Here is a 15,970-nt window from a genome sequence, read left to right as displayed (position 1 = left end):
GTTCTAAAAGAAAATCACAATTTCACCATATGATTACAGTAGCCCTTTGACCACTTTGCTCTTCGCTTTCGTGAGAATTTTTATCCCACCACATTTCCGATATGGCGACTGTAAAAAAAAAAAAACGAAAAAAAAGGAAAGTTGACTGTGAGGGCAGGCGAAAGTGGAAATTGGAATATTTTTCATCATAATCCGAAACAACTGCTAAGTTGCCAAGAGCACAGTGTATAATATAAAGAGGCAATGCCAGACAAAACACGCCGACTACAAAAAGCTAGGGAAAACGAATGCTGTGAAAAGGTGAAGCAACTGGCAGTTATCTTAAAAACACAGCAGCACTTTTTCACGAATCAAATGAAAATGCTACAAAGGCAAGCTTAGACGTCGAGACGCCGATTGCCAAGCGGTGCAAATCTTTCACGGAGGGTGAATAGGTTAAAGACTGTGCAAAGAATGCCAGGCTGAATATTCTGCCCTCACACATTTCAGCTCACCAAATCTGGTTCGCTTTTTCAAATGTTTGGACCCACATGCAATAAAGTATTCAACTTACAGGCCGGATATATATATATATATATATATATATATATATATATATATATATATATATATATATATATATATATATATATATATATATGTATATATTATTAGCAACATTTTGTCATTTGAAAAGACCCAATTTTTGGTCCTACTTTTATTTGACACCAGAACATCCCAGCTACCAGCAAGCCATGGTTTGGGTCCTGGACCAAAAACATTTCATTAAACTATGTTTAATTTTAAAACCCTGGTCACCTGACAAAATGTAACCTCTTTCTTTCTTTCTTTCTTTCTTTCTTTCTTTCTTTCTTTCTTTCTTTCTTTCTTTCTATTTTGCAGTTTAATTTCTTATTCTCTCACCTCCTTTTCTTCCTCTGATAGATTTCTTCCTTTTTTTCAGTTTTCTTACTTTCTGTCTTCTTAATGTTTCCTCCATTAATTCCCTTTTGTCCTCCGTCATTACTCCTTTCTTTATTCTATTTCTGTCGGGATATGGCATGCCTCCTGCAGTCAGAGAGTCCCAACCCTGGTTTGAACGGGGCACCTGCACCCTTAAGAGAATACATTTTTATCCCCACAGGTTGGTTGGGTCGTTGTCATTTTTCATCTTATCTGCCATTGTCATCCTGGTTTTCATTGTCATTTTCATATCCACCTTTATATCAGGTTAGTTTGTTTCTCGTTTCTCTGTTACCTCCATTATTCCATTTGCAGTTTCATTGTTTGTAGTTTTGGTTTTTGTCCCTGGATTCTTGTTTGGAGATTTTGGACACTTCTTTGTTGCTACATTGATCCTGGTATTGGAATTAAATGCAAGCTTCTTTTTCAGCGCCCCTGCCTCAAGTTCCTGCCTACCCCTCCCTCATGGGTCCATTCATCTACCATCAAAACAGTTTCTTTCCTTCCCTTTCTTTGGTTTCCTTACTTTTTTTCTTTTTATTGTTTCATCCTTCCTCCCTCCTTTTTCTGTTTTCTTCCTCTCCTACCTCCTTCCTTTTAATCAGTTTCCTTCCTTCTTTCTATTTTCTGTTTCATTCATTTTTTCAATTTCTTTCACTCCTTCCTTACTTTTGGTTGTGTTTTCCTTTTTTTCATTGCATTCTTACTTCCTCCCTTCCTTGTCCTTTTCCTCTCTTTTCTTCACACATCTTCATTAAGATTGATGATTAAAATAAATTTTGATCCATTGTGATGAATTAAACAGCACACACATGTAGTGTCCCAAATTTATTCAATTTCTATTAAACAAAAGCAGTCAAGAAATTAGCATTACAACACAGTAGCATATTTGACAAGTTCATTGTGAGATTTTAATCTTCTTTTTTGTAATATATTTTGTTTGTTAGCCGTTTTCAAATTTGTACAGTGTCCTCTCTCTACTTGGCAGTTTGTTTATTGCAGATAAATTCATACTGAAATGATTGCCAGAGCTTGGGAAAGAAACAAAAACAGTGTTTTTAAAATAATCCCAAATATTAAACAGATCTGATCCTTTTTCATTGAGGTGGCGTGCATTGTTTGAGGTGTCCTTAGAAAGTTAAAATGTAAATGGTCTGCATTTATATAGCGCTTTTAGAGTCAATGAAGACCTCCCAAAGCGCTTTACAATTTGCTTCACTCCCTTTTACACACTAACTAATCAATAGCAGCGTCAGCCATGCAAGGCAACTACTTTGACATCTAACACGGAAGTCAAACCTGCTACCTCTTGATTCCAAAACGACCGCTTTACCTCCTGAGATACTGCCGCCTGCGTCCTTATCTGAGTACAAAGGGCCTTTAATGTTTTTTTTCCTCTGCGCCTATCTGCTTTTATTTTTCTATTAGCAACGCTGTTCTGGGACACAAAACACATCAGGTAGAAGGAGGGGGGGTAAGGTTGGAGAGCGACTTTTCGCTTGTCATCTGGGTTTTTTTGTTATTGTAGCAAGAAAATGGTTAAAGTAAGAAAAGGCCAGTTACAAATACAGTCCAAACCCCTATCCAAACCCCGAAAAACATGAAAAAAGAAGAGTTTATTCGAGATATGCATGTACAGACGCTGCCCGACCTACGAACGAGTCAGGTCCCGGACGATCGTTCATGAATTGATTTTGTTCGTAAGTCTCTTCAGTGTTATATTTTTGATGTTTAAGGTTTAGGCTTGTATAAGTCACCTATATTGCTTTGTACTAAATAAACAAACACTTCATAAAATAATATGCTCTACAAAGATGAATAAAGTGAGGTTTAACTTACTTTTGGGAGATGCGCTTCAAGGGGTCCTCCTCCGTGGATTAAAATCGGCCGAAAAAGAGTTCTGACCATTTTCTCGACCGCATCAAGCTTTCTTATTCCACTTTTATTTCAAAAGAAACGGCTCGTCTCTACACTTTACACCAACCATATTGAATAGATGCATGAGATATTAAACAATAAAAACGTCAAAGTTCTTGGCGCGCTAGCGATACAGTACACGTTATGTTTACACACGAACCAGGAAGAAGAAGCCAGATTTCTTCTTCGGGGTGGATGCTGGGTGAGCTCTCACAGCGCCACACGCCGGTAGTGGCGGAAAGAAGTACTGTACACACAAGGTACACACAATACAATATCTAATTTACAGCAATGTTCGGGTATTTTTCAACATCCTGAAAAAAATGTTCGTATCAACCGTTTTTCGTAAGTCAAATGGTCATAAGTAGGGGAGCGTCTGTACTCATAAACGATCAGGACTGAGGTTGCGATGATGACTTTAAGCCAGGAGATGGAGGCAGAGAGGAATACATTTTCAAATTTCACCCCGCATATTTAAAAAGAGCTTTACTGAACTAGAATTTTGGGTCACATTGCATCAAATTACAATCCAAGTGAGTCTATTGGTGTTTTGAATCCTTGTTATCAGTGCTGTTAAAACGGAACGAGAGGACATGTGTGGCCACAGACAACGTCAAATCCCGTGCACATAAAATCTCAACTTTTGCAGAATTTCACCTATCCCAGAGTAGCTTCGACTCTATCATCGACAAGTGAGGTAACACTGAAGTCGTAGTTATCCAAATGCAGTTCAGGTTTTTGCAATGACATGAGGAACAAGATAAGAAAGCAGATGTCATCGATGGCCATTTTCCCCTGGCTGGGCTCATGACCTCTCCGTGAAGCGTTGCATGGCCTTGTTAAAAACAGACAAGAAGAACTCTGCATCCGCCATCGTGATGCACATGGGGGGTTTGATGCGGAAGGTCTGTTTGGGCACAAAAAATGAGAAACTCACACAAAAGCACTCTATTTTCCGCACTGCAGGGCACACCAGATTATAAGGCACGCACCCAAAAATAGCCTTTTGTAGTGTATTTGTCATGAAATGAAATGAAATGAAATGAAATGATCTGCATTTCTATAGCACTTTTCAAGTCAAGACTTCCCAAAGCGCTTTACATTGTGCCTCACATTTCCCAATAGCGGCCGTGCAGCCATGTAAGGCGCTAACCTGCTTGTTGTGTTATTGGGGGTATTAGGGGTTCAGTGTCTTACCCAAGGACACTTTGACATGTAACACGGAGGAGCCGGGATTCGAACTGCGATCTCTTGATCCTAAGACGAGCGCTCTACCTCCTGAGCCACTGCCGCTACGTCATCCATGTAAGAAGCACTTGACTATAAAACGCGCTGGATTAAAACTACAGGAAGAGCTACCATATTTGAGAATGACCGTAACATGTTTTTTCAATTCTTTATCAGTCGAAAAATGTCAACCTGAATCGCAAAACCTTCCGTGCAGAGGGAATCAAACCCAATTCACAGCAATGAGAGCCTGAAACCCTAACCACTCAACCACCAGTGGTACAGATTAAAGGAAGAGGCGTTGGATTTTCTCATGATCACACTATTTTTATGGTGCCAACAAATGTTAGAGAAAAGAGAAAGAGGAAAACAGAAATTGAATTAAATAGACACATAAACGCAAAAAAGTACAAGGAGGGGAAACAATTCTTTGGTGTATCTAAAAATGAATCAGACTTTGTGTTTATACCTTTTAGGACAACTTTTAATCTTCTCCATTTTTGCACCATTAAGAATCAAAATGTAATGTAATAATGAGATAAAATCGAATTCCTTTTCATACATTGTCCATACCACTGGTGGTATAGTGGTTAGCTTTCAGCATTCTCACCACCGTGACCCTGGTTCAATTCCTATTGCTTTTAATATTTTCCATTTATGGCAGGGGTGTCAAACCCATTTTACCTGAGGAGCCACACGATAGACAAAACATTCTCCCGGGGGACGGACTAGCTGATTAGAGAGAAAGAAAAACATAAAAAGAAGAGGGAAAGAGAAAGTGTGAGGCAAGGAAAGAGAGAAGGGGAGAAAGAGGGAGAGAGAGAACGCATGAAAAAAAAGAGATAAAAAGAGAAATAGTGAGGGAGGGGGGAAAGAGAGAGAAACAAAGAAATCCAAAGAGAAATAGAGAAAAGGAGAGAAAAGAGAACAAGGGAAAGAGAAAGGGAAAGCAAAAGAGAGAGAGAGAGAAAGGGAGAAAAGGAAAAGAGAGCAAAATAATGTAAAAAGACAAAGAAAGAGAAAAAGACAGAGTGAGAGAAGGGAGGAAGAGAGAGAGAGAGAGAGAGAGAGAGCGAGAGAGAGAGAGAGAGAGAAATACAAGGACACAGCGTCTTTGTAAGAGGCACCTGGCTTTGGCAACATCAACCTGCAACTAATTTTTCTCTGGCGCTTCGCTCAGCGTTGTCTCGCGGGCCAGATTCAATCTCTTAGCGGGCCTGATCGACCCGCGGGCCGCCTGTTTGACACCCCTGATTTATAATAAGCAATGTTAGCCGAATGATCAATCATTGCTCAATATGGTAGTACACTGTAAAACTTTAATTATTTTATGCACTGTTTCCAGCAGTATTTTGTGTTCTATAAGGGTTAAGCTTATACAGTATATATAGACACATACTTACGTGGCGGGGATTTAAGTAACTCGTTAAATGCTGTCTAAATTGTTGGAGTAAGAGCACAGTTTCTTTTTTAAGACTCTACTGAAGTAAAAGAAAAAACTACAGTATAGTGATTTCAAATTACTCCTAGAGGTACAAAATGTCCCAAAACTTCTTCAGGTAAATGTACTCTGTTCCTACCAACTGCGCACAGGCAGACACAGGCAGAAAATGGGTGTGGGGACTGTTTAACCAATCAGAATTCCGGAAACAATGCACGATGAAAATCCGGCAAGTAGCGTAACAGTAAAAGGTAAACCACGATATAGCAAAGGATTAATCTTTTTTTATATTATTCTGCAATGATATATTATTTTTTTATATTTATTCATTTATTGAAATCATTGTACGAGAATAATTAACTGCCAGCTCACCTATATGGAAAATTGAGGTTTGATGTCGATAACCGTAAATAGCATTGAATATAATAAACAAATATTTCCTTTTCTTAATCCTGCCACTTTTTTCCCTTTTAAACAAAAAAAAGTATACTACTTAATACTAATTCAACACGCAGTTACAGCACCTGTCCATAAAGTCCTCCCTTCCCGATGAGGACCCCCATGTCCTTGATGTCCTCAAAGATGGCCGCCATATCCTGGGGCGGTAGCGGTTCTCTGCTTGCCTTGAGATCACGACACAAGAAACCAAACATTACAAACAAAAAAAAATTCAAAAAGATTGTTTTTATCTTATGCTTTTTTTATATTTTGAGGATAGGAAGGTTTTATTTCTTAAAGGGACGGTATTATTTAGCTTCTCCTAGTGGTAAACAAAATAAAATGCAATATTGATTTAAATTATGAGCCAAGATGCATTAACTGTCATATTTAAGTGCAAGTAGATCAAGAAATTAGCATTTGTTCTACCCAAAAAAATCTCCTAACCTAAAGGGAGGCAACAAAATTGTCCAACATCTTACTGCTAAGGGTATCCAAAAACAGCAAAAAGGCTGGACCAAAATTAGGAGAAGGAAAATTGAGCGGTTTGGTCGCTTTTAGTCTCTGTAGTTTGTGTTCTACCGTGTGTTTTTTGGTTTTCTTTTTCGGTTGCACGACATTATACAGCGACATCTAGTGGTCATATAATACACACTATCTTTTGGGACAGTAATATTTGTCTAAAGCAGGGGTGCTCACACTTTTACAGCAGTAGAGCTACATATAAAATTACAAAGTAGAAATAATCTACCCATCACAAAACTGAAAAAAATCCAATTGTGATTCTGTACATGAAATTATTTTAAAGCGAAAACATATAATTGAATGTGCACATTATTTTTCTTTCTGAACGCTAAATGTAATGGAAATTATAGTTTGATTTTAGTTTGAACGTGGCTTTGTATGGTATTATCCTCAAAAGTACCTTAACGAAGCCAAATATTATATCCAGGTACTGTTTGTATTCTTGCAACAATTGTATCTTCTTGGGGCCGGCTCACTATTAATCAAAATGGCCTTCACTTTAGTGCCGGGAAGTCTGCTCAAGAGCTTTCCTCCCTTTTCTAACTGCATTCCTTTCTTAACTAACTTGACTTCACAATAACGCATTGTACCTTTTGTGTTACAAAGTTTCACTTTCCTTACTGATCATTTATTATGCTCACACGCGACCAGCATTATTTAATTCATTGTTTCATGTGACCTCGCTTAAGCCAATCAGATGTGATTTTTTTCTGCCTGTGTTTACAAATAAATGAGTCTCTAGCCATTGGGTGTGCCTGATTCCTTCCTGAGCCGACCTTGAAAGCATGCGCCTCCGATGGAAGGGCTATCAAAATCCTAAATGACCAACTCAGAGTGTGTTCTTTTCTTCATCCAAATACAATCTCAAGTTTTAACCTTGACATTTTTATAAATCAAATATGGGAAATCCAAATAAACGAAGAAGAAGAATAAAATTGAAATAAGTTTCAGTCTTTTTTAATTGCAAATGTTTTTGTCAATGATTCCAATGTCCAACGTATTGCTATATTGTAATTTAATCAATATCATTTTTTGTATTTGTAAAGGCCATCAATGAGGTCCGATCCCACATATTGTAAGATATAAAAAAGTTAATGCAAGTTCACATATGACATTTAAGTTAAACACTTAGTCATCAAAAACTCAGTAAATATGTAATGTTATTTAAAAAAAAACATATCCATAATTGTAATAAATCAAACCATTCATTTAAAACATTAGGAGGTCTCCTATTTGTTACTGTGCTGCATGAGCAACATAAATGTTCATGCTGAGAGGCTGTATTTGACAGCTGGATGCCACTGTGCCCTGACAAATACAAAGCACTGAATACACATTACTAAAATCCACCAGTACTACCGCAATGAGTACTCCTTGTCGAGAGGGACAGGGTGTAATTTTTGACCTCTAGATGTTGTTGTATAATGTAGTGCAACCAAAAATGAGTTCTTAATAGTACAAGGAATATTGAACTTACGGAGACCCAAAGTGACCAAACTGCACCATTTTTCTTCTTGTTATTTTCTGTCCTTTAAAGGGTCTGTGTGTAATGTTTGAGCAATAGATGTATATATATATATTGTTAAGAACATGTAGAGATATTCTCTGACGGGCTACAGAAACAACCTTTTCTTTTTCTTCCTGCTACAGAAACTGCTTACACTTTTGCATTAAGTGTCTTGACTCTAGTCCTACACCCTACCCTCACGAGACAACTCTTTTGTTCTATCAGATAATTGGATCACCAGAGATGACTAACAAGTTTATTAAATGTAATAAAAATCCCTAGGTGTGTTCTCATGTCGTGATAGGCCGATGTTGTTGTGGAAAATAGACTTGCATTTGTAGAATAGAGTTGCATACATTTAGAAATGTAGAAAGACTTGCTTACATTGCTTACAGTAGTGAGGGAATGTTGACATCATTCGAGAAGATCCTTGGCAAGACAGTTGAGTTTCCCTAAAAGGGCATGGGACCTGCAAGGTCCCGCTGTGCAAGGTCCCTCTGAGCAAACTGAGGCGAACAACATGTCCTAATAAGGGTACGACAGCATCTTCCTGTTGTTACTGTGGACTAGGGCCGCCTTTTGGGTTGTACTCAAACTGAAGCTATAAAAGCGTTGTTATGTCTGGAGTTCTCTGAGTTTTTTTGGGATGACGAAATAAAAGGCTCCCACTCATGGCAAGCTCCGGTGCACTTTATTAAATCACGTAAGAAGTCTTAAAAGATTATCGAACCTACATTTTCTCCTACAATGTTATCGGAGTCCTGATCATAAGATTTTTAGTTTGAGAAATGTACATTTACATGCGCGTTTTGGTTGAAAAGCTGACTATTGCCAACCAAATTGTGAGTTTTCTTTTTTGTTAATCAAATCAATTTTCTGCTCAGGAGGCCCACAAGGGAGGGGCTCATGGGCAAGGTTTGGTGGATTTAAGTCACGCTAAAAAAGGTGGATGAATCTATCCCTCGTCATGTCTTTTCCACGGCGGACGGGAGCAACCAAATGCTTCCTGCCGCGTCCCAAGAAGTGACTCACAAACTCATTCATCAAGGTAACTTGAGCACAAATTGGACAATATGGTGGGTGATTTTGGGTAGCCATCAAACTTAGTACGCATTTGTTAGGAACATTTCTCAGATTACTCACAACAATACAGAATCGTGTGTTTCCCTAAGAAATTACAACGTGGCCATCTTTACTCAACTCCTTTTTTCAACACTGTTTAGCCTTTATTAAATAGAAATGCTAGCTTCTCTTGTCAACAATGTCCTTTATTCTTTCGTTTGATTAAATTTTCCATGTCATGCAAATAAACGTAGTTTGTTAGTATCAAACCACTTGCATTATTTATATGTGTGTCTGTAATTTTTTCCTTCTGGACTCCTCAATTATAAACCATATCAATTAACTGTGAATATGATTATTTAAAGCTATATTTAAAATATATTTACAGTACTGCTTCCTTCATGAGAAATGTTGGACACAATATGAGGCTATGTCGAATTAATTTTGGTTCTGAATTAAATAAATATCATTTACTGCAATTTTCTCTGTCCACACACACACACACACACACACACACACACACACACACACACACACACACACACACACACACACACACACACACACACACACACACACACACACACACAAACACACACACACACACACACACACACACACACACACAGCTCTTAGTAGCTGCCTGTTAAAATGATTGCTTCAAACATTAATGGACAAAAACATAACCAACAAAAATGGAAGAGTAAGGTAACCACAGTCCCCCGTAACACTCACACATTTTACCAATCATAGTCCACAAATACAGCAAAGTCTTTCACAATATCGCTAAATAATCCCAGTTATCAACATTTGGTGCTGTTATACACAAAACAACACGACAAATGACATTGCCGCTACCTTGTCTTTAACCATTTCAACTCCGATCTGCAATCCTTTCCCGCGAACGTCCCCGATGATTTCATACTTGTCTTGGAGCTTGGCGAGCTCGGTCATGATGAAGGTGCCCACCTTCAAGCTGTTCTGCTGTGTTCCATCTTCTTTGATGGTCTGAAGAGCAAGAGGTCAAGTAGATTGTGAGCGTGTACTGCAGCAGTTTTCAAACAATGGTTCATTTGCAGCCCAAAGACAATATATTAATCCCTCATTTATTTATTAGGGATACGAAGCCCCTACGATATGCAAATACAACCCCCACCTCTCATTTTAAACATGCGCTCTGTCGGCAATTGTCGACAGGGCATAATGGCTTCTGTAAACAGAGGTGCTCTTTATTTTAGGAAGAAGAATAGAAAGAAATAGCCGCCACGGATGACACAAAATGGCTCTCTTGGCCACTGCTCTCAGCAATAATTAAATTGGGATAATGGATTGTGTCTAAAACAGTGAAGTTGTTTTTAAGCTGCTTACAATAAAACTGTTCAGTGGCACAAACCGAAAAATTACTGCGGTCTGTCGGTCCGTTCTCTCAGCAATAGTCGACCCGGGATAATGGATCACAGCTACAGCTGTGCATTTCATTTTAGGCTGCCCAGGATCTCACACCTACCGACAGAAGTGCCTTCTGCCAGTCCCCGCTCGCAGCAATATGGAATTGGGAATAATAGAATGCAGCCACAGAAGTGCAGTTCATTTAAGTCTGGAAAAACGGACCAGACAAAAGTGCATTCTGCTAGGGATAATGGATCCAGTCCACAAACGTGCATTCAAGTTTAGGTGGGCTAAAGCGGTTCACCTCTGTGCTCGCAGTAATTTTGAATTGGGGCGGATACGTCTTGGCTACACAAGTACAGTTCATTTAAGGCGGGAAAAATGGTCCAGACAAATGTGCACTCTGTTATGGATAATGGATCCAGGCCACAAACGTGCATTTAAGTTCAGGTGGGCTAGAACAGATCGCCTACCAACAAAAATGCCAGTCTGTGCTCACAGTAACTTTGGATTGGGGCTAATGGATCTTGGCCACACAAGTGCGTTTCACTTTCTGGTTGACAGAACTAGAAGAAAGAGCTGCTAGGCCCAACAAAAACTGTCTCTGCCAGTCCCCGCTTGCAGCAATAGTCGACCAGTGATAAGGGCTTGCGTACGCACAGGTACTGTTCACTTTAGGGAGAGGAGCACTCGACACATAATCCTGTCTCGGCATCTTCTCCCAGCAATAGTTGACCGGGGAAATTGAAATGTGGCCAAAACAGTGCAGTTCATTTTAGGCAAGCCACAATCCAACCTGCGGTCCACTGAGGCCGCAAAGTAGCAAGGGATTACAGTACTTCACAGCAAGAAAAAAAATAAACAGTACAAATCTTACTCCATTAGCTGAATTTTTGCATAGTATTCTTTTTATTTTTGCAGTTTTTTTAAATAAGCATTGCAACAGGCAAACCATACCAATTATTTGTACTGGCATTTACTGTTCACATGCAAACACATCTGGGTTATGAGTATACATAAGATGGAATTCTTACGTCAATGACGGATGAGGCGATGGCGCAAGACATTGGGTTCCCTGCAAAGGTATTGAAATGAACGCCCTTTGCGAATGCGTCTGCAATTTCTGCAACAAAGTTCCAATAACAAGAGTCAGACAAAAGTAAAAACTCGAAGGATTGTGCTAAATTAAAATACTATCAGACACCAGTTCTTAAATGGAGACAGTGATGTGCAGTTCAGGGGAGGCAGATGAGGTTGTGCCTCACCTGTTAGCATGGAATACATTTAAAATACAGTAATTGGTTATTGTTGTTGAGTCTGTTTTTGATATTCAACACCTGCAAAGGAGAGTGCATAGGAAGCCAGTTATTCATTTTGACTATTATGCCTTGATGTCTTTGGTTGTTTTGACCTTAAGCCACTGTTTATATCATCAGTTTTTTTTATTTCCACACATTTTATGGTGGGTCTGCTTTTGTTATCTAGGAGATTTGATACAAAGAAAGGGTTCAGGGGAGGTTGAAATGTCTTATTTGAGGTATCGATATATATATCTATCTACCCTGGTCATATTCACCAAGAGGGGTGACCGACAGCAAGACAAACACATACAAAAACAAAGAAAATTAAAAAAGGGAAAAAGTAGAAAAAAATCTCACACAAAATTTTTTGGACCATGGCCAAACCAAATGCCCAAACACCCAAACAAGTTAGGCACCTCGGCCCCCAAGTTGGTCATGCTTTTGTCCCTCCACATGAAAAGGGACACAAAAAAGCGGCCATTTCACTCGGGTCAGGGTGACACAACACACTCTTCTGTTCAACAGCAGGGCCCGACAACTTTCACTGGTTTACCCCTGCCGCATCATACAGGTGCCCTGCCAATCTCTTAGAACACGTCTAAACATCCCACTATCCCTTTACAACACCTCTCCACTCCTCTTTCTATCACCAACAAGAGCTCTAGCTTCCGTTATATTTAGACCTCTTTTGTGCAGTGCACTCATAACACCATCCATCCACGTCAATCGCGGCCTTCCTCTTGGTCTCCTTCTACTTCTACTTCTGCTCTGTAGATCCTCTTCAACATTCGCTCTTCATCCATCCTCTCCATGTGTCCAAACCAACTGAGTACTCTCTTATCCAGTTATATTTGTTCAGTGTTAAAGTTCTTTGTAATTTACCTGCACAATTTAATGACTTTCTTTTTCAAACTCACTTATTTGTCACATTAATTTATGAATTTTATTGCTGAGTGTTTTCAAATGGAGAGTGAGGCACCCAATTCTCTTGCCACATGGCAGAGAGTGAGACCAAGGAGTCTGGTTTGGTGGATGCCATTCTCCCAAATAAGAAAATTAGTCACAGTATTAGCAAGCTAGCAGCAAGTCAAGCCATCCAGTAATTATTTCCTCATTGCAAGGACTCTTTATTAATAATGGGCGATTATCGATACTTTTATCCTAAAGAAGCAGCGCATAGAGTTAATTTTTAAGTCAAAGTAATACAGTGGAACCTCGGTTTTCGAACGCCTCTCAGTTCGAAAAAATCGGTTCTTGGCCAAAATTTCGAGAAATTCTTGCTTCGCTTTTCGTTCAAAAAAATCGGAGTTGGAACGCCGGTACGCTAGGGTGCGATGCTGAGCGGCGTATGGGTGTAGATTGCCCCCACCCCTCGTGAAAAACTGTTATGACGTGCGCGCGCACTTCTTTTTGCTTTCGCTTTAAATATAGGTGAACGGCGTGTTTTAGCCCCTAATTATGCCTCCGAAGAAGGTCGGTGCAAGCAGCAAAGTTGCTACAGGTGAAAAAAGAAGGGTAGTGCGTACAACTATTGTATTTAAGAACGAAATAATAGCAAAATATGAAGAAGGTGTGCGAGTTTCCGATCTTGCTACACATACAGCATGGCTTCTGCTGAGCACCACAAAGGTAAGAAATCCTATTCATAATTCTTTTCTTTATCCTTTAACCGCTCACCACTTGTTGTGGAGACCCGGGTGCTAAATGACGTGTAAACGACCTGATTTTTTTAGTTGTACACGTTCGTGTTAGCGTAATCTTTCGTACGGAAGATTACGCTAACGCGAACGTACAATTAGCCTGGGTTAGCTTCATGTTTACGTTCATGGTAAACATTCAGGGTGTTGGAACGGATTAAAACAATTTTACATTACTTTGGGAAAAACGATTTTCGGTGATCGAACAAATGGGTATTCGAACAGGGTTCTGGAACGGATTATGGTCGAGAACCGAGGTTCCACTGTACAATAAAACTAGTGCTGCAGTATATTTATCACTTTCTTGCTCTGCCAATCAAGGGGTGAATACGATGTAGGTTTATTTATTTGAAAATCTGAATCACAAGAACAAAATGGAAAAAAACTTGCCCACATAAAATGAATTGATCAAATGCAGGATTGTACCTTGGGTAGAAAACGGAATCAGGCCGACTGGTATGCATTTTGCAATTTGAATGCTAACCCGCAAGCTGCAAGCTAGCGGTTGAGATGCTGACAGATAGCAAAGTAGCTTGACATGAATCAATGACCTTAAGCAAAAGTTTCTTCAGCAAAAATTTAAGACACATTTTGTTCTCTAGTACAAAACTATCGGCTAAAACCTTAGTTTTAACCTTCAGCATATTTTGTGTAAAAACAACTTGCATTTTTTGCGCGAGTGTCATCTCACCCCGTGTTGTTACCACCGCGCCCATCGGTATGCCGTTGCCGATACCCTTGGCCATGGTCACTATATCTGGAAGGACGTCGTGACCTTGGAATCCCCAAAAGTGGCTACCCGTTCGACCGAAACCCGTCTGTACCTGTAAAGACATTGATGATGCACTTGATTTCAATCAGTGTCTGTGCAGGGAAAATTGCTCTTGCTCTTTGTCAGACTATTTTTGTTGATGACTGAATGCAGGGAGGTCAAACTGTTTTTAGCCCAGGGGGGCACGTGGTAGGAGAACCATTCTTACGAGGGCGCGACTATTTAATTAATGGCAGAAAAAATATCATCTGGTAGGGTGGGTGGTGGCACTTCCAGAAGTTTTTATAGGGGTGGCCAGATGTGGCCATCTAAAATCTTGGGGTAGCACACCAAAACTAAAATCCAAAACTGATGCTACAGCAATCTAATGATATACTGGCAAGCGTGGTAGCCAGTAGGGTGGCCGACAAATTTATAGGGGGGCTTTTGGCATCCATGACACTCTTTTTTTCCTTCGCTAAGATTTAATTTTATGTAGTGTTTATCAACTGCGCCTTAGTAAAGCAAAAAGGAAAACAACAATTGAATTAATTTCCAGGACAGTTTATTTATCTCTGGGAAACTGGAAAGTGACAAAAATAGCAAACCAATGGAATTGAAATGATTGTATTTCAGTTTTTCAGCTTTTTATTGTTATTATTTTTGTGTGTGAACATTTTAACCAGAATATGGAAACCATGCTGTTAGATTTCAAATCTATTACAGAAAAAAGCAATCGCTTCTTTAAACTTCTGCAAAGACACCCAGAGGCTATTTTTTGAAATGTTGTATTATTCATATTGCCTTAATCCGCATGTCTGTGACTATTATTTGAAGTAAAATAATACCGGGATGGGTTTCCTGAATGTTTTCTGGTTGATCAATGGTAGTCAGAAAATACAGTGGGTTATCTTCAAGTAGCGGCTGGCTTTGGCCACATCCAGTGGACATACTTAAAAAAGCAAACATTGTGGCTCATTATTCTCTTGTGCTTCTTCTCTCACGGGCCATATTAATGATGTGGCGGACCTCTTTTGGCCCGCGGGCCGTGAGTCTCACACATATGATTTTGTGGAACCTTCGTTATCTCTTGAGATAAGAATTCACTAACTTATTAGTCAGTGCAAATGTTTACAAGCCCTGTGTGTAAAGCTCTCGGTCAGGGATGGACCCTTGGTGACGCAACACGTTAGGAAATTTACCCAAAAAATAAATGAGAGGGTCATAGTTCCCTAAACCGCATGGGTCATCGGAGCACCAATGAAGTCGCAACTCTGGACAGCTTTCTCCACTGTTGAGGACCACTGGCCTGTTCTTGGGTTGTAGCAAAGTTGGCACCAGTCCATTCCAATATGTTCTCAGCTCAGTTATTTTTCGGTCTTCCTTTCCTCCTGCCCCCTTGGACTTTGCCCTGGAGAATTATCTTGGTCAGTCCTGATGATCTTGTGACGTGACCATACCACTCAAGGTTACGCCTGCACACAATCAACAACAGTTCATCATAGGGTCCAATTTGCCCTCTGATGGCGTTGTGCACCATTTCATTTGTCATATGGGCTAAGTAATTGATGCCTAGAAGTTTCATGTCGAATCGCATGTCCATGGCCTGGATTTTCTTCTCCAGTTTTGCTGAGAAAGTCAATGTCTCGCAAGCGTAGAGGGAGATGGAAGTAACCAGCGCTTGCATGAGTCTAATCTTTGATTTCACTGCTATGTTCTTCTCCGTCAAAATGGGTTTGAGCTATCCTGGCCGTAATTTCTGGTTCTGACCCC

General features: G+C 39.6%; 1 protein-coding gene across 1 annotated transcript in view; it reads right to left on the bottom strand.

Annotated features, from left to right (window-relative positions):
• Positions 1-1,757: 1,757 nt before the first annotated feature.
• The window catches only part of agxt2 (alanine--glyoxylate aminotransferase 2), a 34,061-nt gene continuing 19,848 nt past the window's right edge, over positions 1,758-15,970 (bottom strand). Inside the window, exons 10-14 of the mRNA XM_088356004.1 lie at positions 14,138-14,270; positions 11,483-11,571; positions 9,918-10,067; positions 6,052-6,150; positions 1,758-3,766 (exon numbers count right to left, since the gene is read on the bottom strand). Coding sequence (XP_088212130.1) covers positions 3,665-3,766; positions 6,052-6,150; positions 9,918-10,067; positions 11,483-11,571; positions 14,138-14,270 — 573 coding nt within the window. The 3' untranslated portion in view covers positions 1,758-3,664. The remainder of the gene's footprint in view (positions 3,767-6,051; positions 6,151-9,917; positions 10,068-11,482; positions 11,572-14,137; positions 14,271-15,970) is intronic.

This window comes from Urocampus carinirostris, chromosome 16 (genome assembly GCF_059441175.1).
Source record: "Urocampus carinirostris isolate Australia breed hairy pipefish chromosome 16, RoL_Ucar_1.0, whole genome shotgun sequence".
NCBI classification, from domain to species: domain Eukaryota; kingdom Metazoa; phylum Chordata; class Actinopteri; order Syngnathiformes; family Syngnathidae; genus Urocampus; species Urocampus carinirostris.
Note: the sequence above shows the minus strand (reverse complement) of the source record. Positions and strands in the feature narration are given on the sequence as shown.